At 39.7% G+C, this 27,346-nt stretch overlaps 2 protein-coding genes across 2 annotated transcripts in view; one reads left to right on the forward strand and one right to left on the reverse strand.

Annotated features, from left to right (window-relative positions):
• PEX3 (peroxisomal biogenesis factor 3) overlaps positions 1 to 10,642 on the reverse strand; it is a 17,657-nt gene extending 7,015 nt beyond the window's left edge. The window contains exons 1-4 of the mRNA XM_030447435.1: positions 10,525 to 10,642; positions 4,004 to 4,135; positions 2,605 to 2,686; positions 355 to 398 (exon numbers count right to left, since the gene is read on the reverse strand). Coding sequence (XP_030303295.1) covers positions 355 to 398; positions 2,605 to 2,686; positions 4,004 to 4,135; positions 10,525 to 10,597 — 331 coding nt within the window. The 5' untranslated portion in view covers positions 10,598 to 10,642. The remainder of the gene's footprint in view (positions 1 to 354; positions 399 to 2,604; positions 2,687 to 4,003; positions 4,136 to 10,524) is intronic.
• A 27-nt stretch (positions 10,643 to 10,669) lies between these two features.
• On the forward strand, positions 10,670 to 21,609 carry ADAT2 (adenosine deaminase tRNA specific 2). Its single transcript, XM_030447436.1, has 6 exons — positions 10,670 to 10,778; positions 11,019 to 11,123; positions 17,430 to 17,580; positions 18,147 to 18,253; positions 20,336 to 20,408; positions 20,533 to 21,609. The coding sequence occupies exons 1-6, from the start codon at positions 10,722 to 10,724 to the stop codon at positions 20,571 to 20,573; spliced, it is 534 nt and encodes a 177-aa protein (XP_030303296.1). The 5' UTR covers positions 10,670 to 10,721; the 3' UTR covers positions 20,574 to 21,609.
• The last annotated feature ends 5,737 nt before the right edge of the window (positions 21,610 to 27,346 follow it).

Genomic DNA, 27,346 nt, shown 5'->3' on the forward strand with positions numbered 1-27,346 from the left:
TTCAGGACAAGTAAGGGCTGACCTACAATTTTTATGGATACTTTCTGTTAGGTGCAGGATAAAACTTTCTGTAAGAAACTAGTTTGATTTTTCTGTGATGACACAGAAAGCTCTCACAAAGTTTTGAATGGGACAACATCGAGAACAATACAATTCTTCACCTCTGTCTCTGAGCTTCTAACTTCCCACAGGGCTACAAAATACTGCTTCAGAGGAGCTTTTAGCAGGGGGGGATGGGAGGAGGTTTACTACATACTGTATTACACTATCTTCATATCTATTGAAAAAACAACCCCATGCATTTTAAAAGATGTAAAAAGACAATTTTATGCCAAATCTTTCATTTCCACTTACTTATTATCTTTAAATCCTCCCATATTTCTAACTTGTTTGCTGGCCTGTAGGAAACAAATGGAAATATTAAACATTAAAAAGTATATTTTCCTTGGAAGCAGTGCTCTAAGGTAACCACATTTAGGAACTGTAATTATTCAGATTACATTCATGTCTATGTTGATTTGCCCCAATTAGGAAAATAATCTATACAATACACTACGAAGTCACAGAAAAAAATATTCAAACTTCAACATATAAATGTTTAGTTACCACACTAAGCAGTCAGAAAAAAGCCCACAGATAGTACAAAGTAGTCTTTTCTGGAGCTTTGACCTGCATATATTGAATGCAGACCTCAGTTCAGTGGGATTTCCTGTCTCTACTTGTGCATAAAAAGAGCAGCATCATAATTTCTACATCCTACTTTCTTGCAAGACTTAACATAGTTTGACTTGGTTTTAAAGTTTGGATTTAATCACCAAAACCCAAAGAGATCATGAACATCCATGAAAAAGAAGTCTTGCAACATTCACACAATTACAAGTTGATCTTTCTTCTGTTGTTGAGGTATGCTTATTTTTCTGATGTGATCAATTCCTAAAACATCATATGTTCTCTAGGCAAGAGAGCAAGACTGTAGATCACACAGATATACCTGAACTGCCTAAGGTACATCAAATATTTATCACTACTATGCAGAGGTAATATTAGCAATATATAGCAACAGTAGCAGAGGCAATAGCAAACTAACCATCCAAAAAGTTTCAGCCATTCTCTCCTGCTGAGCATTGCCAGTAAAGAATCATAGAATTGGCTGGGTTGGAAGGGACCTCGGAGATCATCAAGCAGGTACTTCACCTCATCTATTCAATCCTCTGAGAAGAGGACAACTGACACACAGGTTGTCTTGGTTGCTGCTCCTTCTTTAAAGTTTCTCTCGAAGACTGAAAACTTCAGCCTGTTTACTACCCCAGGCTACCACTGGCTGCCCCAAATTACTAAAACAACCTAAGAGCATTTTGAATTTAAGGAAGAGAACAGATTTTAAGAAAAAGGCATTTACCCAAGCCATAACACAATCTGTAATATAGGAGAACATAGATCCATACCATGTCAAGTCATACATAGACTAGGTGAGAAAAAGAATACATCTTCAGGGACATCAAGAAAGGCAAATCTCCATATGTGCTCTTCTCTATATACAACAACCACAGCACACAAAGCCTGGAGCCAGTTAATTCATCTTCCCAAATCAAAGTGGATAGAAAATTGATCTATACTTCTATGTGTAGCACAAGAACGCAGAGCTTCTTCAAAGACTCACTTCAAAGTGATCTGTGCCTTTCCAACCTCTTCTCTAACTTTTCTGCTCAAAAAGTTCCAAGCATCTTGCTAAAACATCCTCAGCATAAGTCCAAAAAAGGAAACATTACAACACAAACTCCACAGTAGGATCATGTAGATGTCATGTAGGACATCATGCTTATGGGATACTGCATGTAACCAACATTAAAAATATTTGTTTTCAGAAACGCATAACTAATATCAAAAAGTCTCACCTCTATTTTTATAGACATTGTTGGAATTCAGAAGTGTATCATTTTACCCATAAAATGTTCCAACTAGTTAAACAAGTTAGAGACACCAGATGTATTTTGATAAAAGAGTCCATGCTACAGAGAACAAAATGAGGCATTATATGCCTTCACTATTTAACAAATTATTATAGCTATATAAATAAGCTAGTGGGAGGTCAACTAGAAAGGCAGTATAGAGTGAGTCAGAAACCCCGTGTTAACTGCCTACATAAGAATTTTACTCTGTGCTGAATGTCAAGCAGATTACTCTACTTTTAAGTTACACTATCATGCTCTTTATGAATTTGAAAATATACTATTTGTTTCTGCAGATGGGAAGTGTTCTCTGATATTTTTTACAAACACATCGACAATTCAGTCAAGACACTCAGGCCTGTTAGTGCTTTGTCTGCCTATCAAGGAAGCAGTTCAACAAAAACTACGGTTCTTCATACAGCATCTAAGAGGAGATATTATTTCTGGAAAATGCCAGCCATACCTATCAAAGTATATCTCACATTACACACAATATTTACATAGTGATTTCAAAATACATTATGACTACTGACTCAATGGGACACAGAACCAAAATCCTGCATGCTCTCTACATCATAAATACATAATTTAAAAAAATCAAGTATCTTGTGATCAAAAGAAGTGATCTTTAACATAATTAACAAAACAGTCTTACCTATTTTTAAGAAGAGATGTGAGACTTTCAGAATTTAATTGATGCATTAAGGCATCCCTCAATGTTGGAAGCATTGACAGCACTATTATTAAAAGAAAAAAGGATTTGTCAACACACACACACACACACACACACAAAATCATAAAGCTATGGCCAGCTCTCACTCAATAGCTGCTATACAGTGTAAATCCCATTGCACAACAGGCAAAGCTGGGAGGACAAACAAAATAAACAACCCTGAGGGTAACTCAGAAGTGCAATTAGCTACGTGCCACTTAGAAGCCTGGGCCCAATGCTGCCCCCTTCCTGCATATTCGTACCGTGACTCCCCAGAGAAAATCTGGTGGGAATCTACACTGTTGCATTTCTTCAAATAAGAAGAAAAATTGAGGTTTGGTTTTGTTCCCAACTAGAGAATGACAACTTTTAAACAAAAGAAAGCTGGTGGGGAAAAAAAATCCCTTACTTTAGAAATATTCAATGTCTGATCTAATGTTATGTGAAGGGGATGAGAAATGTACAAGCATGCACACAACATAAAAAAAATAGTAAAACTGAAATTTGAAAAGTCTAGACAAGAACATATGCTGCCAGACAGGTGTTTGTACAATCAAGGGCGAAGAAATACTTAATCCTTGCAGTAAAATCAGTCTCAGCACTACAAAATGGAAAATATGAAAATTAAATACCAGGGTATTTCATATCAGGGTAAACAGCACACAGAAAGCATTTGCAGCCACCCGAGAAGCCATTACAAATTTCAACAGGAGAAAATCCTGCCCAATTTTTTTAATAGAAATAGTTTTGAGTGGTCTGTTTTTATAAGAATGGCAAGGATTTTGTTAAAACTCCAACCTACTACCTCCTCTCCAAAAATCCAAAGATCAGTGCTGTAATATAAACATTTTTACCCTGATGCTCCTCAGCTAGTTGGGTACCTTTTGACTGTTAAAGTGTAAGGAACTAATTGGCTGATGTACTTATTTGTAAACAAAAATTTCCCACAGAGCTCTCTGTGTAGCTTAATAATAACAACACGCTTCATTGAATAAAATAATCCTGCTGAAGATTCAGTATTGTTTGAATTTGGGTGTTTCACACTTTAATACTAAATGCAGTTTAGACCAATACAGGGGGCCTTGCAGTGACAAAAAACTGTAGCCTGCATATATATTTGGATGTATTCAAACCAAGGGTTACGATGACCCCTAGAAATCCCTTCAACTCTCTGGTCTTCAGCTTGTTTTTATTATGCAAAATTACTCTATTTATGCCCTAATATTTAATTAAGATTTTGAATTCACCTACATTTCTTCTTTTTCTTCCATCCAGTCAGTGCGTAGCATAAAACCCAGAATAATTCTACCTATCAAGAACAATAGCCATTTCCTCATCTTACCTGTCATGTTGCATGTCCTTTGATTACTTTCAAAATGATACTGCCTTCGTGCCTGGGCGATGTATTCAGCTGCCTCTCGTTCCTGGATTTCTCTGATTTTCTTCTGCCCATATTTTCCCAGTAAATAGACTCCTACAAAGAGATCTTCATATCACAAGCTGCTTTAAAAACGTAAGGAAAGCCCCTTAAGCCCCCCCTTTCTCTGATTTTAATCTGTAAGAGTACACAGTATTTTTCAGCAATATGTGAATATTAGTATAGTATCCATATAATAGTATAGTATCCATATCAATGTACTTGCAATACAACCTTTTAAGATACTAAAACCTCCAAACTATCATCAGTATTACAAAAGTTTCATTAATACTTATGAATGAAAAAAATTCATATTGGCATTATGTTTCCTAATAGGCAACTACAAGCCAGACCATTTTGGAACAAACACAGTCATTTCCATTGATCCCCAAAAGCCTCATAAAAGAAAAAAATGGGTAAGTCATTCTCTCTTGCTTCAGCCTTGAGGCAGTCTCACCATTTGCCACGAGAAGATTCACCTCATTAGATCCAAACATCATATTAATAGTTCAATATACATAAAATGCAACTCTAGTATTATAAATTCCTAACCAAAGTGAGACTTCATAAATAATAATTAAACTAAAGATTATCAATTCCTGCCAAGAATAGGTATATAGAAACAACTCTCAGGGTATTGATTTTTATTTTTTTTTTGCAGCTGACATACTGAATCAGTGAGTGTTTTCAGTATTAGCAAAAAATTTTGAACACAAGATTTTTCCAATCATTTTATCCCACCATTTTCCATATTACATGCATGCATAGTCATTTGTCCAAATGAGTAATTTTATTTATTACTCACCCCCAAATAAATCCTTTAACTTTAGGTTTTCCAGCAGAAAAGTGTAAAAGTATAAAAAAAGATTCTTCCTGAAGGTACACAGGACACAGGCAGACATGCAAACAAATCAAGAAGGATCATGTGTATTCCCTTGAGTGATATGCTGGAACAACACCTTTATAATTAAGATTGAGATAGCTAATTGCTTAATATGTGATCACTAAATCTGAACTCTTCTGCCTCATGAGGGTCCAAAGGTACACTAGCAGTCATCCAGGTTTAACAAGTAGTTTCCAGAAAAAGAACCTATCTCAAATGATGCAACACCACCTACTACTGGTTTTATTCCCCCCCACCCCCCCCCGCACGCCATAACTTTGACCCATCACTAAAAGATTATATTTACACCAGTATTATCTTCATCTTTGGGAAAGCAATGCATTAGAAGTTAATCAAGGTAAAAGTTACACCATCTGCACAGCTTAAGTAAAACAAACAACAGAAAAGTTTGGATGTCCGCAGCAGACTGGTTCTGTTACTCACTGCAAGACACTTGTGCCTGAACACAGAATCGGAGCCTCTGCAAGTCTCCAGCTTATGGGGCATTTCAAGGATCCACCAGCCTGGGAGTTGGTTAGCACATGTTCACATTTTACTGTAGAACTACCTTGTATATCTACATTGATACACATAAAATTAATTTAGAAGACTCAAAAATTACACAGACTTCTAAGAAGTCCTGGCTGAGCGCATCATACAAAAACACTGTCACTTGGAGCTGGAAGCAGGAACAAAGCCACATCCCTAGAACTGCCATGTCAAGCCAGCAAACATACCTCTAAGAAACTAAACTAAAACCTGGTTTTTATAAACAAGCAAAGTGAACACCAACTTTTTACAATAGCTAACATAATTCAATTCTACCTCTCAATACAACATAGGAGGTCTGCAAAAGACAACAGCAGCAATCTTTTACTCCTGTCTAATCAGCTAAGTTGCTGTATAGGTGGAACTTCATCCTGAATCTTTCCCATATGTTCCATACAAAACTAGAAAGTAGGAAAATTCCGCAATAATGAGACTGCCCAAAAGATCATTTCTATGCAAACGTTTTTCTGCCTTCATTAACATGTGAACTATACAAACAACTGTATTCCCAACACTCCTGGTTCACTGAGGATTCGAAAAGAGGCGAGTGGTACAAACTAGCACTACCTCACCCAGTGCCAGAGCCTGTAAGTACAGAAATCTCAGAATCTCAAACTACAATGCATACTGTTTTAAAATCACTCTACAAAGTGCAACGTATTTACATTTGTATTGTCTGTCTGTGCTGGTTTTGGCTGGGACAGTCAACTTTCTTCACAGTATCTGGTATGGTGCCGTGTTTTGGATTTGTGCTGGAAATACAGTGCTGATACCACAGGGATGGTTTAGTTACTGCTGAGCAGTGCTCACACAGTATAAAGGCTTTCTCTCCTTCTCCCAATGCCCCACCAGTGAGTAGACTGGAGGAACACAAAAAGTTGGGATAGCTGGCCCCAACTGACCAAGGGGATATTCTATATCATATGACTTTATGCTCTGTAATAAAAATAGAGGAGAAGTTTGCAAAGGGAACACTGCTCAGGGACTGCCTGGGCATTGGTCAGCTTGTGGTAATTGTTTTCATCATTTGTCTTTCCTAGGTTTTATTTTGCTTTCTCTTTGTTATTTCTCCCCTCCACCCTTTTTCTTACAATCTTTATTTCTTAATTATTAAACTATTTTTATTGCAACCAGAGAGTTTTCTCACTTTTACCCCACCAGTTCTCTCCCTCATCACTTGAAGTGTGATGCTAAGTTGCCAGCCTGGGCTAAACCAGGACACTGTCCTACAACACCAGGAACACCTGGCATCTACAATATCCATACCCTGTGGAAGCAACATGTTAATTCATCTGTTAATAGTGAATTGAGATAAGTGTTCTAATTTGGTTGACTGTAGCATTTTATAGTCTCTTCCTATCTAAATTTAAGTACTGGGGCTGGCTTAAAAAATCTGCAGGCTCTTACATATTCATACCAGTGACCGCAAACAGGCTATTTCTCATATCACTTAAGTTACAGTATACCTCTTTCTCGGCCCTTACATTTCTTCACAGGTGGAATGGAGAAAGAAATAGAAGGGTGTGACTGGCTACTTGGAGGCATCAAGTTTTCAGGAACCTCCTTACAACCCTCTGTAACCTTTACCCTCACTGACATATTTCCCTCAGAAAAAAACCACAATAACAATACAAAGAAAAATCCAAATCTAAGGGAAAAAAAAAAATCAGTTTTAATTATATAGATACTGCACTGACACATAAGCCCACATCCTTCCAGAACACCAATAGCTTTGTAAGTTGTGGTTTATCCTTATGTACAAGCAAGCCATGCATCAACTGACATACAATTATCTCATTATATTTGAAATTTGCATTTAAAATAAAAGGCACTAAAGCCTTATTCCCTTGGTACCACTAAAGTCCCCCCAAACTTATTTAATGCCCTTGCACTCAAGGACCCAAACAACTTTCTCTGCTAAGCAGACAAGTTACTGAACAGAAATGTTCCTTCTGCATGCTGAAGGTTGCAACAGGTGAAATTGAGCAATAATTAATTCACCCCTGAAATCAGAACCATGTATTGCAGACACACCCTGAACTTGCTCTTCTACTGCAACAAGAGAATTTCAACACTGAATAATTTTGTAATAACCATTGAAATCTGACTTGAATGTTGAGCAGCAAGACAGATCCCACTTAAAGGTTGGTCTACCTATCTAGTAAGAACAAGTGAACAAAATATATCCTTGCAGCTGTCATGCTATCTCTCTCTCTCTATTTCAAATATTTCTAGTGAGTTTTATCCCGGAACACTACATTTTGCTTACTTCAAGAGATTTAAGTCTTTTTAGTATGCAATTTACTTTTACTGCTGAAAGAAGAGACTTCTGAAGAAAGAGTTTGTACAGAGTCTTTGCCAAGTTCTCAACCCAGCTCTATGGTTAAGAGAAAATTACAGCTATTTTAGTTAGTTTTCCCCCAGTTTGAGGTCTTAAAAGCTTTGTATCTTCATAAGTATAAAAATCTGTTGCAGCATTCAGACTGACAGAAATGACACTAAGAATGACAGCCACTGATACCACACCAGGAATACATCTCGGTAAACAGAGGAGAGGCTACCAACCAACCTGGATTTTGGTGCATTAATTCTTCAGTAACACAACACCGATATAACCTTGTATCCGTAGAGACTTAATGTAGAGACTTCTCTGTCTCCCGAATCATTAAATATTCACATTCATCTCTGACCATGTGCCAATTAAAGACAAAACTGTTAAGCCCTGCAATGTCCCATCTTCCTTGTAACATTCTCCTTCCCAGAAAATGCACGAACAGCTCTTAAAAAATCCCCATTTAAGAAAACACAAGAGAAATGTAGATTCCAATCTCCGATACTAACTCATCAGATTTGGTTGCTTTTCTCATTTGGCCACTTCCAAATTGTTTGTTTTCAAGTATAAGCAGTGATGTAAAGTTGCCTTCTACCTTCCAGTATTATGCAGGGTTTTTTTGGATGAGAGTCTCAGAGTTCTGATTCACTGATGTTGGCATTACCATAGCTCCTGGAGTTATTTTAAGGTCTGATCCATAAGTAATAGGTAGATGGCCAAAGCACTCATGACTCACCTGTTGAACAACTGTAGTGCAGCACTCTGCAGTAAATTTCTCCATCTCCCAGGTTGCCCTAAAATACCATGGTGCAAGCTGCAGCTGGTGGCAGCTAATGGATTTCTCCTGCTTGCATACACCCTGAAACTACAGGCTCTCAAACACAAAAAAGCAATTTGCCTGAGGAAACAGGTACTTCACCCATGCTGGAAGCAATGGCAGCATAGTTGAGTATGTTCAGTCAGAAGTTGAAACACTTGTGACAAGAGGAGCATCTTGGGGGGTTCTGGGTGGTTTTGTTTGTTTGGCATTGTGGTTTTTGGGAGTGATGTGTTTGTGATTTTGTTTCTTTTTAAGAATTACTTTATTTTAGTCCCTGATTATTTTTTTTCAAGTGTACTTAATCCAGTCAGTAGCATTTTAGTGAAACTGACCTGAAACGTAAATAGTACTAATCATAAGGAAAAAGTTGCAAATTCAGTGATATTAGGGCAGTTTGCAGGCTGACAAAGGGATGTTCACACATCATGAATTTACAATTTCAGGTTATAGGGACTACCAAGAGCCATAAGCTCCCCAGTATCTGCTTTTTCACTTCAACTTGATCCACCTTTACTATCTGAAACTGGGACAACAGATGTTTTTACTATTCCCAAATATCTGTCCAGCACTCTCACCAAGACAGCTGAGGAGGCACAGCTTGCAGGTTACAGCCTGGTAAATTAACCTGTTTGCTTAACATAGTGGGCTGTAAGCGTGGTGCTTCAGAAACTGGTAAACCCAATATTGCACTGTACTTGCAGCATCATAAAACCTGCAGGTGAAGGGGTGAACTGGACATTCAGTCTGCTAAATATTTCAGTAACTAAAATCTAAGCTATTACTGTGTATTAATCAGCGCTCTTTGGAAAAAAACGGAGGGAATGCATACAGAGGATACAACAGCAAAGGCAAATCAGAAGTATATAACATTTGCCTTCTCAAGAGACCTCACCTGAATAAGAAACAAAAAACTTGTAGTACTCAGACTATTTAACTGTTCAGGCAAGTTCCATTAGGTACAGTCAAATACAAACTTTCCTAAGCAACTCTGTAATAATAAATTATGTGCCAATGGCATAAGATATAAGTAGATCTGATGACTGAGCATGTGAAGACATAGCTGTACCTTTTCAGGGGTATCTCATCTTTAGCTGCAGAGATATGCATTTTATTATTAAACAGAGAGACAGATCCAAGGTTCTTCAATTCCAGTTCCAACTAAAAATAACCCTAGAATAACTCCAAAGAAAGGAGGAGCTTACAAGACCATAAACCACCCTACAGGTTAGACAGGAATCTTAAGGAAGAAAGAAATGCTTGAATAATTAATGTAAATCCTCCTCTCCAGCAACGTTTTGTGTCTACCTGACAATACACCCAACGCACAAGTCACTCTCAAAGGTAGAAGCTTTCAGCCTCCGACTTAAAAACAATAATAGAGACATTACCCACGCTTGGCACAACTAAATCTTTTTTCGAACCAACACAACCACACGATGTAAGCACACCCAGGCAACGCGAACCCCTGCGTTGCAGCACTTCAGTGAAGATGAGCAACTTCTGCCTACGAGAGCAACTCTCCTGCTACCGGAGCTCTCCCACCGGCGGCCGGTGGCTGCGTTACGGTGTCACAAAACGAACAAGGGGCTGCTTCCCGCCCGGAGCGGCGGCGAAGGCAGGGGCAGCCGGGCCCGCCGAGACGGTCAGGACCAGCGGCCGGCAGCCGGGCATTCCTACCGGCGGGGAACCCGTCTGACCGGCCGGGACTCACCGCCCTCAGCACCGCCTGTGAAGGCCCCCCCCCCCAGCAGGAGCACTTCAGCAGCAGCGGGGAGGCCCGAGTCCCCCCGGCCAGCTCCGCGCCGATGCTTGTTGTCGCCCACCCCGCCTCCGCTCCCCCACCCCGGCTGCCAGGCACTCACCGCCGAGGAAGGTGCCGAGGACGAGGCATTTCTTCTTGTGCCGCTTGAGGAAACTCCAGAGGGACCGAAGCATCCTGCGCTCCCGGACCGGCCGCCCCTATCCTCGGCGGAAGGGGCTGTGGTAGCGGCGGCCCCGCCCGCCGTGCCTTGCCGCCCGGCCCCCCGGAAACACCGCCCGCACTCTGCCGGTGCCGGCGATGGAGGAGGAGGAGGCGGCGGCAACTTTGGCTTGGATGGACCAAGCCCTCGATGTGGTCAGTGCGAGCGGGGCTCGGGGCGATCCCGCCGCACACCGGGCATAGAGGGGGAGGGGCGTCCCGGCTCCTCTCTCTCGCTGAGGAGGCTCGGTGAGAGCGGCGGGGCGGGCGGGCTGGGGCCTGTCGCACGGCAGCGCCGAATGGGCGGGATAATGGCGGCTTCCTGCGGCCTGGTTGGTGGCTCCGGCAGGTAACGGCGTTTTGCTTTTTGGCTTTGTCTGTCTGTCTGTCCTGCAGGCGAAAGAGACGCTGGAGAAAGGGGAGGTCCCCGTCGGCTGCCTGCTTGTGTTCAACGGCGAGGTCCTGGGGAAGGGGGGCAACGAGGTCAACGAGACGAAGAACGTGAGTCAGGGCGAGGGGTGGGCCCCGGGGCTGGGAGAGGGCTGTAGATGTGATAGGCGATGCTGGAAAGTTAAGAGGTCAAGTGAGATACGGCCGGTGAGAGTCCCGTTAAAACCAACAGGGATGTTGGGCAACTCGAAGGTTTGTATAAAGGGATCTGAGTGCAGGATCTGGCAGCAGCTTATTGTAGATGTGTCCAACCTGGAAATAAAACGGAAGGTGAAGACTGAGGCTTTTAAGCTCCAAAATGTAACAGTAAAAAGGAATCCTTGCACTAATGTGTGCTACAGGGCAATCCATAATGCAGTAAAACAATTTTAATGCAATTCAACAAAGTCAGATGACAGAGAAGCCTGGTGTCTCAGGTTAAGTCAGTGTAAGCACCAGGGAGGAGCTGATGCTGCTTGGGAAAATTGCCCCAGAGATATTCACACTGTATTCACATCACAGGGGCAGAACATAACTGGGAAGACTGATAAGAAAATCAGGATCAACTTTAAAATATTTTGGAAGCTTTCACGTTTTTTTGGTATCAGGATTGCCTGAAGGTATGTCCTTAAGTCCAAGCAGCTTGATTTCAAAAAGTCATACCTATTTTGGAAACATTTGTAATAACTGTGAAAGCAGCTTCTGTGTTTCAGTTTCTGGTTAGTTCAAAGTTCACTTTTGTGGCTTAATTTTCATAATGGGTACTCTAAATTTTGGGCTTTTAAGTTTTGTATCAGATACTTAATTGCTCCATATAATTTAAAAGAAAATATGAACTTGAAAGAGGCACTTGCTAGGAAATGTGAATGTAGGAAATTGTTTTCAGTTTTCTTCCAATATTTTATGCCATTATTTAGAAACAATAATGGGAAAAAAAAACTCTCTTGAGCCATTGAGGCACTTCCACCAGGCATCATAAATTTGGCAGGTCCATTTTGAAACAAATTTCTCATCCCACTTCAGAATATTGTTCCTTAGATGGCTAGAAAACATGTGATTTCCAGTGTTTAACTTTTTATGGTCCGTGTATATCTCTCTGTCCTTGTGCCAGCATCATCCTTTATTTTATATAGCTTAGAGGTATTTAAAATCATATTCCCTTTTGGCTTTGTTCTTCCCTCTTTTCCCCAAAACAGTTGTTCAGTCTGTTTTTAGAAGACAGGCTTCCTTTCTGTGTTTATTCTAATAATTCTTGTATACATCCATTCCAGCTTTAGATTCAGCTTTCTTGAATGCACTTAGCTAGAACTGTATACTTCATTCCAGATGGTTTTTCTCTTGTGCCTTGTTTGATAGCAGTAATACTTCCCACTCTTTCTGGAAGTAACTCCACCCACTTGGTCTTTAATGCGGTTTTGTTCATCTTCATTTGTTGTTTTAGATTTTTTACTCCCATTTATAAGGCCATCCACATCTTGAGTGGTATTCTGACCTTGCCTCTTCTGATGTCTTTCATCACAATGTTAGCTCTTTTCTGTAGGTATTTCTACAGTTTGTGCCAATATCACAACTGAAAACATTTAAGCAAAATTATCATCAAGCATATTTGCTTATGAATTCCCTCTGGTTAAATATTTCCAGTTTTAATGTGACTTCTCTTCTTTGCTTGCTCACCTTACATTTCTTCTGCTATGCTGTTTTCCCCAGACTGACAATAATTTCATATGCTGAGCTGTGTCAGGTGCTTTGTCATTCAGAGAGATGAGACTGGAGTTTCTCTTGCCTAGAAGAACCATTTGACAAAGAAAGTTACAAGTTTAATTTAGTGTCAGCTATTTTATGTAAGTCTGCATTGTATTTTATTTTATTTCCCTTTCAAGGACTAGCTCCTTGCAAACTTTCTTTCCACTTTATAAAATGATTGCTTATCCTGTTAGATCCACAGTCCTTGCCTACATTTTTGCCCTTTCTCGGGAAAAAGCTCTCTGCTAGGTTGTGTGTCAAATAAATTCCCTGTCTTCTGGAATATCTTTGCATCCTCTGATCTAATTGTCTGAAGAGAGGGGCAGGTAGTGTCTTTTTCATGCCCTCTTTCATTTTGATCCTAAGCTGCTCATTTTGGCAAAAAGATTTAGTTGCTGAAAGGGCTATGATTTTTTTCAGTTTTTCTCCTGTCACCTTTCATACTCTGTTTCTGTCCATAGCAGAACACATTAATTGCAGAGGTACTGACCCCTACTCTGTGGAAGTTTTTTGCAAAATAATTGATCATTATATAATTCTGGAGGAATTTTCTGTTGGAAAGAGGGACTTTGTATACAGCTGTGTTTGGTTTATTTTCTTATATTTTAAGAGCATGGTTGAGGCATCAGCATTTCAAAATGGATAGGCATGTCATTTCTTGTATTCATTGGGCAACAAATGTCTGTGTAAGACATTAATTTTCAAAAGCCTGGCGATACGCTCACAAACTTGTGCCAGTACTGGCACAAGTTCCCTCTGGCAGCTCCCACACTTGCTTGTTCACAGTCTTGCCTCAGACCAACTTGAAAATTTTCTTCCTTACAATGTATGTGACCTTTTTGACATCTTTATTCGCATCTGTGATGCAATAATTTGCTTCCCACTAAAATGCTGTCTGCCTTAGGTCTTTTGTTGATACATCCTGACTTCTCCTCTGTTATTTTCTGTAGGGTCACTGTAGCATGTCTTTGCCTGGATTATCTTGCAAGTACAGTATGTGATAATTGAAAATTAAGTATTGTTTGCACTCTTTAAATTACTAGTGAAACCACAAGATAATACAGAACTTTGAGCTTTGGCCCCCTTTACTCTCTGTGGTAGTTAAGGTTTGCAGTGTGGTAGTTTAGGTTTGAAATGTGACAGTTAAGGTTTGGCGGCCGGAAGATATCGTGCTGTACGGAAAGTTAAGATAAGGCTTCCCTCCTGACAACCAATAGGTACGGGTCCCTAACGCAAGCAGGCGGAAATGACGGTGTAAACCTAGGCTATAAAATGCGGTGTAACATAAACAATAAACGCCATTTGCCATCCATCATATTGATGTCTGTGAGCTGATGGCCCGGATAACCTGGGGTTGGTTGCTGAGTCGTTCTTGAACCAGGTCGCCACAACCAGGTTGTTGTCGGAGGCAACAACTCTCACATGTTAATTCTTGTCTGAGATTTAGAAGGTAAGCTTTTCAGGGTGGTGATGGTATCTTTATTTGTCTATAAAACATTTGCCACAGTTTGGGGCACTGTTTTAAGGCTTTGTCAAGGCTTTTTCCCCACTGACTTCAGCTTCAAATAATTTCGCCTTGAGCACCATTTGCTACTAACAATTTTTTTTGTATTCCTACCTGCTTTTGTGAATTTTTTGTTTGTTTTAAAATAACATAAAAGATTTGGCAAGATAAAAACCAGTAGGAGCTAATAGAAACTTATTAATTATTTTTTTTATTATTTTTACAAACAGCAAGTCAGTAAAAAATACTATCCAGTCATAGCACAATGCAAAATAAAATCTTAAGACAGACCTAGAAAGTCAGCTTTTCAGCTGTATCTTGTCTTTAGCAGATACTTAAGGAAGGAACTCAAGAAATAAGACAACAGTGGTGTAAAACTTTCCCTTGAACATGGTTTCCACTTCTGAAACGAAATAGCTTTCAGGCTCACAGAGCCCAAGGCTGGGTCTGGATTGTTGGTTCTGATAGCTGTCTGTGCACAGATCCTCTATGAATCTTTCTAAACCTTTTTTGAAGTCATTTATGTTTTGGCTTCCATAGCATCTTGTGGCAATGAGTTCCACCATTTAATTATGTGCTTTGTGAAAAAGTACTTCCTTTTGTTTGTTTTAAATCTGTTGCTTGATAATTTCATTGGATTCCTGCTTGTTACAAGAAATAATAAATAACAATTTACTGCTCACTTTTCCAATTTTTCTTGATTTTTATAAACCTCTACTGTAGTCACCTTAGCTTGGAAAACTTAATGACAGTATCTGGCAAGCTAAGAGTTGTAGTCTAGGTAGCCTCTGTATGGAGGCACTTCTGTTACTCTGATGATCCTTTCTCACCTTGTGGTGAATTTGTCCCGGTGTTCCCATCTTTATAGAATCATTGAATGGTTATAGAGTTGGAAGGGACCTTAAAGATCATCCAGTTCCAGCCCCCTTTATGAAGTGAGATGACCAAACCAGTGTGTATTACTTAAGATGTGTTAAGCACCGGAGTTTATTAATATTCTATATTGGCATAACCTATTCTGTAGCTCTCTTCTATTGGCACAGAAGGTGGTATGACTTCCAGGAGGTACGTACATTTTCTTCACTTTACTCCCCAGATCATCAGAGGCCTAAAAGCTACTCAGTGTCATGGGTTAGAGGCACATTTTCTTCTGCTAATGAAGGTTTATTGCTTACATGCTTTCAGTTCATGCTCAGAAGTTGAAAAGCCAGTGTGGTATTCATGTCTCTTCTGGTCTGAGAGGCACAAAATTAGAACTGCCACAACTTATACTTACGAGTTAGAGTAGTTGTAGTAGTTCTGAGGTTAGGGTTAGGCATCATTCATTCCACTGGAGAGCATTGTGCTTTGTGTCTCCATAAGGTGTATGCACTGAGATTTTATCTGGTGAGATCTCATTTATTCAGCTAGGGGACCTTCATGGCAACATTTCACTTGTAGGTCTGGAGGAATAATGTCTGCATATTGATCCCAATCCATGTTTTTATTCCACATGAGTTTATTGCAATGTTAGTTCAGATCACAAGTGCACTTACGGAATAAATTTCTTGATTGTGTCTGCTTGCCATGCTTTGGTTTGTGTCTGAGATGACAAATTGTCTTCTTTTCAGAGGAAACTGTTCTGAAAAGATGTGCTCCGGGAGCATGCCCAATGCAGGCCAGCTGGTTCTGGGAACAGACCATACATGGGCCTAAACTGGATCTGGGCCAGTGCAAACTGCCCTGAATTGATTTTGAGTCCTCAGCCCTGTTTTGCTTTACAGACACATGTACTGAACTATTTGCTAGCGTAGGCAACCAAGATCTCTGTAGGAGTTTTAAAACATTTTTCAACTTGTCACTAATATATTTATACATGAGTCCTTTGCCACATATTGTGGAGCATCCCACAGTTATCATCACAGATCTTCACAGTGCTAAAATATTAATCCAAGTTAATGCATTGAGAGGAAGTTATCTGAGGTCACATAAAGACATATGTGTCATAGGTACAAGTATAGTTTGGATTTATTAAGTCTTTATTTAATACCTGTGTCAAAACCATCCTTTTTTCCAGAACAGATTAAAAAGAAGAAAAATACTTATATCCTTAATTCAAATAAGCATCAGGCTTTGTAACTGGAAAGTCTTTTTGTAACTAGTATTTCAGGATATTTTTGCTGCAGCATTTGATAGGCAAAACACAACTGCTGCAGGCATTCCAGAGTGATACTAGGACATCACTGATTGTTTTTTGTCACTCTGCAATTCAGTTCAGCACTCTTTTCTGCTCAGGTTTTTGTGCCATACCTATTGCTGTGACCTCCAAGAGACTCTTCATTCTATAGTCTTGGATTAAAAAAAGATAAATCAATACTTTTCTGTCTTTTTGTAATCAGGCATGTGCCTGTTACTTGAGGGAGTTACTGTGCATGTAGATATTCCCAGGTAACATTAAACCTGATGCAAACAGAAAACACTGTGCCTACACAATATGCCAAGCAGTTCCAGAAACATACTGAAATTACTGCGTTTTCATACAAAGCTTATTCATTCTGCGCAGGCACAGTAACATTGTCAGAGGGAGGAAAAGGTGCCAGGTAGGAGCAGTTTCTTAGTATTTCCAAAATAATTAACCTGTTCTGCATTCTTAGTCTTGGAAGCACAGTGGGCTGGATCAGTTGTTCTGTTGGGCTTTTGTGTCCTTTTTATCCCAAGTAGAGCTTTCATGCCTCATCTTACTGTGCTGGCGTGACAGAGAGAGGACAGCTGCTGAGCAGACTCCTCTGCCTAGGAACAGGTAGAAGAAAAAGCTGGTTTGAGCTTGTCTGCCTTTTGTGTGCTGCATAGAAGATGGAGGTTGAATACTTTGTTTCATGGGTTGAATATTTCTTCTGCAACTAGCAAAGAGGTATAATACAACCAGACTTCTCTATGAAGCATTACATTACTTCTTTAACTTTTACATTACTTCTTTTAAGAAGTTAAAATAATAGCATTATTAACAAGTTAGATGTCAGGTCATTGTGCCTTTGACTGGAGAGAGTAATTTTACAACACTGCATCTTATCACATTTTTCTCTGTAAAGGTGAGAAATTTAAAGCTGTGACTTAATGAAAACTGTAAGAAAATGTTTCTTTTTATCTCCTAGGCTACTCGACATGCAGAAATGGTGGTAATCGATCAGGTCCTTGATTGGTGCAAGCAACACAACAGAGATTATACAGAAGTGTTTGCACACTCTGTATTGTATGTAACCGTAGAGCCTTGTATCATGTGTGCAGCTGCCGTGCGCTTGATGAGTATCCTTTCATGCCTATCCATGCTGAGAAACCATATGTCAGAATGTTCCTCTTCTGGCACTGAGCCCACAGAGAAGGGCCTGACATTGTCAGGCAAAGTCAACAGACAGTGTCCTACCATTTTATGGTTTGAGTCTGCACCCAGCTTCATTTATTCTGTGTGGTAAGTAGGGAGAGACTCAGGAATGGAAGAGAAATGGTGCAGTTAGGAAAACAAGGATGTAAAAAGACACTTTAGGGATATCTGTTATTATGTAAAGTGAGCTAAGCTCAGCTCAGTGTTCAGTTTTGAATGTTTGAAATATCAGTAAACCATGGCTTTGTATGCCTCTGCTTTGGGATTCATGCCTTTCCCTTTTCTGTGGAATGCTGGATGTGGATCTTCAGCAATACATCTTGCACTACTCAGAAGTAAGTTCTGATTTAATTATGAGGGATGGTAGTGCAAACTAATTTAGTTGGAAAAGTACAAGCACATTTTAGTGAAATGTAATGACTACTTAAATTAGGCTCCTTTACTTCCTGCTTGCTTTTCCCTTTATCTTAATACCTTAACTCCTTCACATAAATTCCACGGGTTGTATATGGCTGTCGAAATGAGCGATTTGGAGGCTGTGGCTCAGTTTTGAGCATTTCATCTGATGATATGGTAGACACAGGAGATCCATTTGAAGTAAGCTATAAAGTATTTTCCTTTGTTTTTCAGCTAGGGTACTGTGCCTAGTTTCGTTACCATGCTTTGAGAATGCTGTGCACCAGTTTAAGAGAACTCAGGTGAAAGATGTTCAGCAGTCAACTCAACTTGACTTCACAAGAAAATATTTAATGTAAAAAAAATCATAAATTAAAAGAAAATTGAGGAAAACCCTGATGACAGTCTTAAAATATTTAAAAGAGGGAAGAATGATACTCCTAGGACAAGGTAAGGAATAAATATATCTAAAAGATGTGTAGCACAGAACAGTAAGTGTATGCTGCAGGAACAGATAAGGGACAAATTATTTTAAACTGCAGAATGTACAGACACATAATCAATAAAGATCAAGTAACAGCAACTTACAAAATTACTGGGTTTTCGCTGAGCCGCTGGGAATTATTGTATTTTTGCTCCCAGCCTATCCATTTATGAGGTAAAATGCATTAGCTTAGATCTACTTCTTATAGTTCAAATTCCCAAGTAAACACAGACTCTTAAAGTAGCAACGGAGATACAGTTTAGATACAGAGGAAATTTTCTAAACAGTAAGGATATTGCAGGACTGGAAGAGTGTCTGGGGAGACTGAGGCACATTCATCATTTAAAAAAGACTGGACAAGCATTCAGTAAAGCTATAGTATACATAAATACATGTATATATAGGTATATAGTTATATTAATATAATTCTGTAAAACAGCATGTCCTCTGTGTGTCTCTGCGCAAGAAAAATTAAAAAAAAAAAAAAAAAAAAAAAGCCTTCCAGTATCTGAAGAGGGCCTACAAAAAAGCTGGTGATGGACTTTTTAGGATGTCAGGCAGTGATAGGACTAGGGGGAATGGTTTCAAACTAGAGGAGAGTAGATTTAGATTAGGTATTAGAAAGAAGCTCTTTACGATGAGGGTGGTGAAATACTGGAGCAGGCTGCCCAGAGAGGTAGTGAAAGCCCCATCCCTGGAAGTTTTTAAGGCCACGCTGGACAGGGCTCTGAATAACCTGATCAAGTGCGAGGTGTCCCTGGCCATGGCAGGGGGGTTGGAACTAGATGATGTTAAAGGTCCCTTCCAACCCTGAAAATTCTATGTTTCTATGAAAACAGATTTATTACATTATACGCAGTTGTAGATGATACTGCCTTATACAAGAATTCCATTTAGGGTTCTTAGAGTTCTTTTCCACACTTGAGATTTCACAATTTGATGAATGTAAAAAATAAGTAATATGCTTAGCATGGTAAATAAGCACTAAAGACTCAAGACTCAGTAAAAATTTTAGTCAGCAAGACAATACTGTTTGGCAGTCCACTCTAAACATACTAAGTGACTTTTGGGGTTTTTTTGAGGCCACCATCTAAATTGATTTGTATAGCCAGTATTAGAAGAGTTTTTTATTTTCTAATAGGAGGTGTTATTTATTTTTTCTGTATGTTCAAAAGAACAAGAATCTTGCTAGTACAAGTCCTTCCTTTGTCTGTAGGCAATTGTGGGATGTATAGGGGTAATTCATTATTTTCTAATATGGATGGAGATTAATTTAATGTTAATGACAATTAATTTGTCATTAATTTTCATAGCCTGGAAAAATATTTTGGAAGGACCAAAAAGTTCTGATTAGGTGACTGTTAGGAATACAGTATAGGTGTGTAGACTTAGACTGTCTAGTAGAAATCTTACCTGCATGTACCTAGCACCTTTCCAAGTGCAACATAAGTTGCAAGTAAGTTTGCAACATAAGTTTGAAGTAAGTTGCAAACAAACATTAAAAAGAAAGAGCTTGGATATTGCATAAAAATTTTACATAAGTTTCTAAGAAAGATTGATAACTTTAAGTTATTAGGGAAATTATTTACTCTACTAAGCTTCCACATAGTATTTTTCAAACACAGGAGGTATTCAAGCTGAAAAGGAAATTTTTCTGGGACCCAAATAATTAAAGGTACACGGTAAATTCATGGAACAGGCAGTACAGTTGTTTATAATTATTCTGTACTTAAGGCATTATTGTGAAGTATAAAATACATGATTCTCAGATGCACTTACCATCCTTGTAATTTGAACAGACCACATCTGGCTATCGTGCCAAAGAAGCAGTGGAACTGTTACAAGCTTTCTACAGGCAAGAAAATCCCAATGGTAAGTTTCACACTAGTGGAGCCATTTTGATCCCATTTTGAACCTAGTTTAGAAGAATGCTGCCACTGGTATTACTGTAATTCACTTCTGATGTTTTTTCTCCCTTTTTGTTTCTTCTTGGAAGCACCAAAATCAAAAGTACGGAAAAAGGACAAACGTAAGTAGCCCCATCCTGACAGGAAGCAGAAACTTACCAAAGTGATACATCAGGGTCCCTTCAGAGTCCTTTAAGTCCAATTAAACATTGTGTAATGTTCTGCACAGTCTTTTAATAATATCATAATTACTACGTGTTCCTGCATTTCTATGTATGTGATATTTTTTGTTATCATATATGATTAAGCAGAAAAATAAGTAGTTGTTTTTAGAAAAAAAGGGAAAATTATTGTTTCAAGTTTCTTTTATTCTGTCTGTGGAGAAGCATCTTGCTTTTCAATAGTAAATGTTTGCTTAGGCAAAACAGTGTTAACCTCTTGCAAGGTTATATTTGTAATATATCCACAGTCCTTGTGTGTGTATTTAATCAAAAGGCATATAAGGAATTGAGCAGTCCTTGAAGATTTAAGACCACTGTAATGGTTCTTCACTATTTTTTTAACATGCCCTCTAGCATAAGCCAAATTTTCAAACAAGTTCTGGAATCACATATACAAGTATTTATGCAGAATCATGTCTCAGTTTGTGTATGCTGTTGTTAATAAGTGTAAGAAAGCATCATTTGGGTGCATCTGCATCTGCATACAAAGTTGTGGAGAAACTCTCCACAGCTTCCTTTGGGCTGTCTGGCATGAATGCACCAAAATGCTTTATCATTAAGAATCCACTAAGAAGCTGAACTTGTTCTCAGTAACTAAATTCTGGTAGCAGAGATGGGCAGACACATGTGATCCAGGAAATGAAATTGGTAATAATATGAAGAAAATACGTTTGATATGTTTATCTTTTCTTAGCATTGGTTGGCTTTGTCTTTTACATGCACTGGGCTTGCCTGTGCAATAATTTATAATCCAGAAGGGGGCCTTGCAGTTCCACTAATGAATAAGGAATACAGGTAAAGTTCAATCTTGATTATGTACCTCTTAGTGGATACTTATCTTAAGCATAAAACTGTTCATAGTTTATTTGGCTGATATTCAGAGATTTCAGAAATGTCTTAACTTTTTTTTAATGTAAAAGAATTATTATAATTCTGTGATTATAAAAAAACTGAATACAATCAATCCTTTTAGATATTTGAAATAAAGAATTTTAAAAGATTTTTTAAATCATTACTTTGTCACCGTGGTTCCTAGTAGCTTAGAATTTGTTTTTTGTGTATTTACTTGCTGTTTATAAAGTGACATGGGAAAGAAGTGTTTTTACCATAACAGTTATTTTTAGAGTTAAGAAGTAGCATTCCTTCAACTTACTTCCTTTAACTGGTGCCTGTTACCTACCCTGTTCTCATGATTATTACACCATTCTTGGAGTCCTTCCTTCTCCATAAGCAAAATAAGTTACTACTGTGTTTGTAAGTTTCATTTGGAGCTGTGAGAGCTCCTGAACCAAACAGCTAAGCTAGAAAAGCTGTTCAGGAAAAGACTGTTTTTAATCACTGCAGTGGCTTTATTGGAAAATGGTCACACCTGTGGTCAGGATATTTGGTGGTGATACAAGATACCTGTTTAGCTATACAGATACATACATTGGGTTCTCATCTGGAGAATGTATGTCTCATCTTTTATACCTCGAAGAAGTTACTGATGTCCAAATTAAAAGAAGGTGTTACACTTCTGGTCCATCACTGACATCAGTGACAGCAGGAATTGGAGCCTACACACTCTTTTGGACCAGGACCTAAAGCTATCAGCACCTTATTTTCCATGGAGTGGCTTAAGAACACTTTCCTACCCTACTGCCTTCTTTCAAAGAAGAATGTTGTTAGCATTTGGATAGTGGAACACTAGGAATCATGTAAATAAGTAGAAAGATTACTAGTAGTAAAACAAAACACACTAAAAGTTGTGTCCAAATCTGCAGTCCTTCAGAAGTGGAACAGAAGTATTTGGTAACAGCAGTCAGTGGTAACCTGTCTCTTAGAAAACAGTTTAGGTCCCAGTCAAAGTTGAAGGAGACTGAAAAGGATGAAAAAATTAAAAACTAATGTTAAGAGTGATCAAGGGTAATAATGTGCATCTTAGAAATGAAAGAGGCATGAAAGAGGAAAAGCACAGCAAACAAAAAACCCTGGTGTATTACAGAAAGGTCATACAATATGCTTCTGTTTACTATATAGTCTAACACATGAGCAAAAATATCCCAAACAGTCTAGTATTGAGAGGCACATTTAGATTTTTAACTATAATAATTAGATGGGAGAGCACACTGCTAAAACATTACACTGTTACTTATGGGTAAGGACAAATGCAGGTATGCAGGTATTTTTATAAAAGAAAGAATTTAACTGCTGTTTGCTGACAGGATGCTCATCAGAGCCATGGTGTGACGTCCACAGTTGGCATGTGCAGAGCTGTCTCCTCCTCTTTCCCCCTCCAGGCAGTGCTGTTCTCCCTTTCTGCAGCAGCCGGGCTCCCAACACGGTGGGAGCAGCTCTGCCAGCATGAGCCCACAGACTTGGTGGCCACAGACACGGTCCTGTTGGCCTCCCTATGCCACTGTCCTCAGAGGTCTGCCTGGGGCAGTTGTCCCTGTCTTGATGTGCTGCAGCTCTTCCCCTGAGCATGAGTTTTGAGTTTGTCAGTGCTGTTCAGAGCCAAACTTGAGTGGTCCACAAAATATTATGGAGATCCTGGGTGGGCAGAAGGCTCTAGGTTCAGGCTCAGAGAAGCATCCCCATGGCTAAGCTGAGCGTGGTCTGGAAGGAGGCAGCTATGAATGTTATAACCTGATGAGCTGACCAGTTTCAGTGCTCCAGATCAGAAAATGAACTTAACAAGAAAGAGAATTGGAGGGCACAGAATCAGAACCGAACTGTTCTTGCAGTACTTATTGAGAAGGAAACAGACGACTGGGGAAGCATAGGCTTGGTTTGTAACTGTTTGCTACCAAAAAAAGTCTTGCAGCAAACCATGCTGGAGGCACCTCAGGAATGAAGAGCTGATGGGTTGCACAGCCTGGAAGAAGTGTTGTTGTCTGCTTGCTGGCAACTTGTGTCTCAGGCTTTTGCTCTATCCCTGAAAGATTGTCAAGAACAACAGCTTTAATTGTTACTGCCACCTGGAAACCTCAGAGCAGCAGCTTATAAATTACACTATTCATTTTCACAGTGCTTTTACTTATTTTTATCTATTCGTGTTCATGTTGCCACACAGCAGGCCTCAAGAGCAGCAGAAAATACATTCAACTGTTTTATTTAATGAAGCTTAAATGCTTCACCTCACCTTTTTTCCCTTGCTGCTTGATAAATAAATACATAGGCTCCAGAGTTACATTTTCCTTGGACTGCCAAGTTCATCACAGTTCATCACAGGCAAACACGATTTTATTTCAGCCTTTGGTTTGCCTGTCAATAGTCTGACATCAAAATATATTCAACCAGCTAGGAGGGCAAGGAAGCAAAACAACAAGGCTTTGTCTCTGCTAAATAGATTACAATTGACAATCCAAGGCTATAATAAATATGTCTTGTGACTTGCACACTAGAGGAGAGCCTGAATTTAAATTATAGCTTTGGGTTTTGAAATGCTCACTGATCCATTCCATTCCCTTTAAGAGCGCCTTCCGCTCTGCAAAATTAAGTGATATCTTTACATGACAGTTTAATTTAATTAATTTATTTTTCAATATGTACATTTATGGAGTTTCTCCATTGAGCTTTTGAAATGTCTGTAGGTCCTATACATTAATTTAAATGCACCATGGCCCATAATTACCTTTGGCAGGCTTAAGGGCACTGATAAAAAGATTATATTTTTTAAAACTAAAGTCTTCAAACTTCTCTGGTGCTTGGCAGGAAATCTATTCCTGTGTTTTATTTGGAGCATGGCTGGGGAGCCTGCAGCCAACTGCTCCAATGTAGGCAGTAACTGTTACATTAAAGAAGAAAATACATTTGACACTAAATGAGAGAAGGGGAGAGGAAGACAATTAGTCTGAGAGTACTAGAAGCAGCTGTTTATTTCTCTTGCATTGTGGCTGCTAATATATACGCTTATCATTAAGGTGCATCCAGAAACAAGACATTTCTACGAATTTACTTTGCAAAACATGGATCTTTGTCTTTTTAAGGGGCTGTCCCAAAGTGCACTTATCTTTCTTCCTCACAATAGCTCAGTGCTAGCCAAGAATGCTGGATTCTCCTCTTGCCTCCTCCTCGTTTCTAAAAATGAACTTTTCAGGGAAATAAGGAATTCAGAGAAGTTTGAAGGAGAGCAGATGGCCAACAGTGATCCAATAGGATGTAAAACTTCAGTTAGGTAGTTGCTTGGCAGGCAAGTACAAGTGAGCCCGTGATGTTTCCATAGTGATTTTTCCACTTGGTGCCTTCCTTTTGTCTTTTAAAAAAATCTAAGTGATTAAAAAATAATGGGGTGGGGAAGAATAAAATAAAATGAAGGGATCCGTAGACCTGAATGTTTAGCTTAGTATAATTAACTTTGCCCTTTTCAGGGTCAGTGACTTGGGCTTATTGCTGCTTTCTGGGTGAAGAGCAATGCACTGACCTCAGCTATGGTCGCATTCCCCAGCCTCAGCTGCTGTGACACTTTGTGGGAGCTGGATAAATCATGTTGCTGGATAAATCACGGACAGCTTCTGTAATTAAGAAGTGACTCAGACTGTAGTGCTCTTGAAGGGGAAATTGCCTGGCCACCGATCTTTGTGGTGTCAAAATTTCACATTTGTTCATAGGAGAAGTGGCACTTGGCACTTTTTGGCACTTCTTGAACCTTCAGAGCTTTCTTCATATGCCAGGAGGCATTATAAGAAAAACTGATGCTCCCCTCGACTTTGATTCCTACTTTCTCTTTTGAAGGCTGAGCAGTAGCCATTACAGTCACATTAATTTGTGAGGTTATAAACAACTGCCATTATCTGTGCAGCTGTGTTGTGCAAGAGAAACAAGATTTCTAGGGAGAGGCAATATCTTTTCGGAAGCCAAATGATACAGTCAGAAAAAACAGGCAAGCTTTTCAACAACCAGCCACAGGGACACTGCGTTCAACAACTTACCAGCTTTTGCCACACATTTAATGGAAGAAAACAAAAAATAAGTAAGCACATATCATCCCCCTGCAAACCATACTTTTATTGGAAAAAAAAAATCTTGACAACTTTGAGCAGGAAAAGAGGTTGTAGGATACTGGACTCATGCTAAACTCTTCTCCTAAGTCAACTGAAGAACCCCTCTAATGCCTGGGCACAAACATGTTGGTGTGTGTGACTTTCCCTTCTCAAAAGCCTCCCAGCAAGGTGCTGAATGAGACAGGTAATTCACTGAGCTCCTCACCCCTGAGCAGGTAGACTTTGCAGAGGAGAATCAGCTTCCCAACGCAAGTGCTGTGGGACAGAGGGAGATTAGTTCATGTTACCTGTGGTTTACAAATCAAGATGAACTCCCCTGGATGCTGTGGTACAAGTAGATGAAGTCTGTTCAGCCTTGGAACCAAATTACCTACCTGCCCTCGGGTGCCTTGGCCTCACTCAGAGCTCCACAGCAAGGAGCTCTCTCTGCTTACGTAGTCACCAGCCTGTTACTACTGAACTTGACCCTAGAGACAACCAGTACTTGATTTCCTAAGAAAGAAACTCTGCAGCTTCTTTTCCATCGTGCCATGTGGCACTTTCATTGGGAGCACCAGCCTGAATGAATCTTTCCAAACTACACCTGCTTAGTGCATTTTTTAATATGTAAGTGTGTTTATCCCATTAGGGAGTTCCATCAGGATGCTTGAGCTGGCAGTGACAATGGGGAGGGCTGAAAGCTCTCAGCCACAGTAACAGTAAAACCTTGATTACTTACAACATAGGGCACTTCAATAGCATTTCCACCACAGGCAGGAGCTGGCAACTTCAGTGTGGGCAGCTGCAGCTCAAGGAGATTCCACCTGCTGATTTTGTAGTCCTGGCAGTGCTGCAGTACCACAGAGGGCCGTCAGGGAATGTATGGAATTTGGGGTTGGAGCTATGCCAAGGGGAATGGCTCAGACCTGTCCCTTCCCCATCTTTACCTTAACCCTGTGCTACGTCTGTTTCCTCAGTGCTGGCTCAATTCACTATGTTGTACTGAAAATTCTTTCAGTTTGTTCCTGCAGTTCTTAGTCAAGGTAGGGCAAATTTTTAATCCTCCTTTATGGCCTGCAGCATAGGAGTATTCCTGTTTGGGACCACCTTCCTGTCCATTTCAGATTTCAGACCACCACCAGGCAGCTTGTTTCAGCAGCCATCAGCAGTTACTCATGCACCCAGACTGTAGTTAGAATCCTAACTCCAAGATACCTTCCTGTCTGTTCCCATGCCAAGCTCAACCTGACTGCCCCAAGGAACATGCCTCCTTGTCCATCTCACTCAGAATTGTTTCATTTTGCTCCCTCTTTTCTCTCCCGCCACACCCCAAAAGCATCGAGGCAGGGTGCTGCGTGGCTGAGGAGCAGCAGCACTGGGGAGCCTCTGCCCTCCTGCCTTGCTGTTGCTCCAGCTAGAATAATGCCTGCTACCACGAAGGAATAACCCACGAGGAGCCTAATGAAACAGCAATCTGGCATTAGGATGTTTCTATAGTTGCCATTTGTTAAATTGACAGATGACATTTGGAACATGCAGCCCTTATTCATTTCTTAAAGCTAAATACTCTCTTGAAATAAAGCCTTTGCCGTTAGTCTTAAAGCTGATTTCCACCTCAGACAGGGCCAGCTCTTACACATTTTCTGGGCACAAGGTCAGATTCCTAGCAGCTGTAAGATTTTTTCTTTTTTTGCAATGAACTGGACAAAATGAACAAT

The sequence above is a fragment of the Calypte anna genome, chromosome 3 (genome assembly GCF_003957555.1).
Source record: "Calypte anna isolate BGI_N300 chromosome 3, bCalAnn1_v1.p, whole genome shotgun sequence".
NCBI classification, from domain to species: Eukaryota; Metazoa; Chordata; class Aves; order Apodiformes; family Trochilidae; genus Calypte; species Calypte anna.

What these genes read in the sequence shown, in the direction of transcription:
- ADAT2 (XM_030447436.1), top strand. Translation starts at nt 10,722, where the DNA reads ATGGAGGAGGAGGAGGCGGCGGCAACTTTGGCTTGGATGGACCAAGCC. An exon ending in TGGACCAAGCCCTCGATGTG is followed by an intron (nt 10,779 to 11,018) that starts GTCAGTGCGAGC and finishes TCTGTCCTGCAG; the next exon opens with GCGAAAGAGACGCTGGAGAA. An exon ending in AGCTGCCGTGCGCTTGATGA is followed by an intron (nt 17,581 to 18,146) that starts GTATCCTTTCAT and finishes ACTCCTTCACAT; the next exon opens with AAATTCCACGGGTTGTATAT.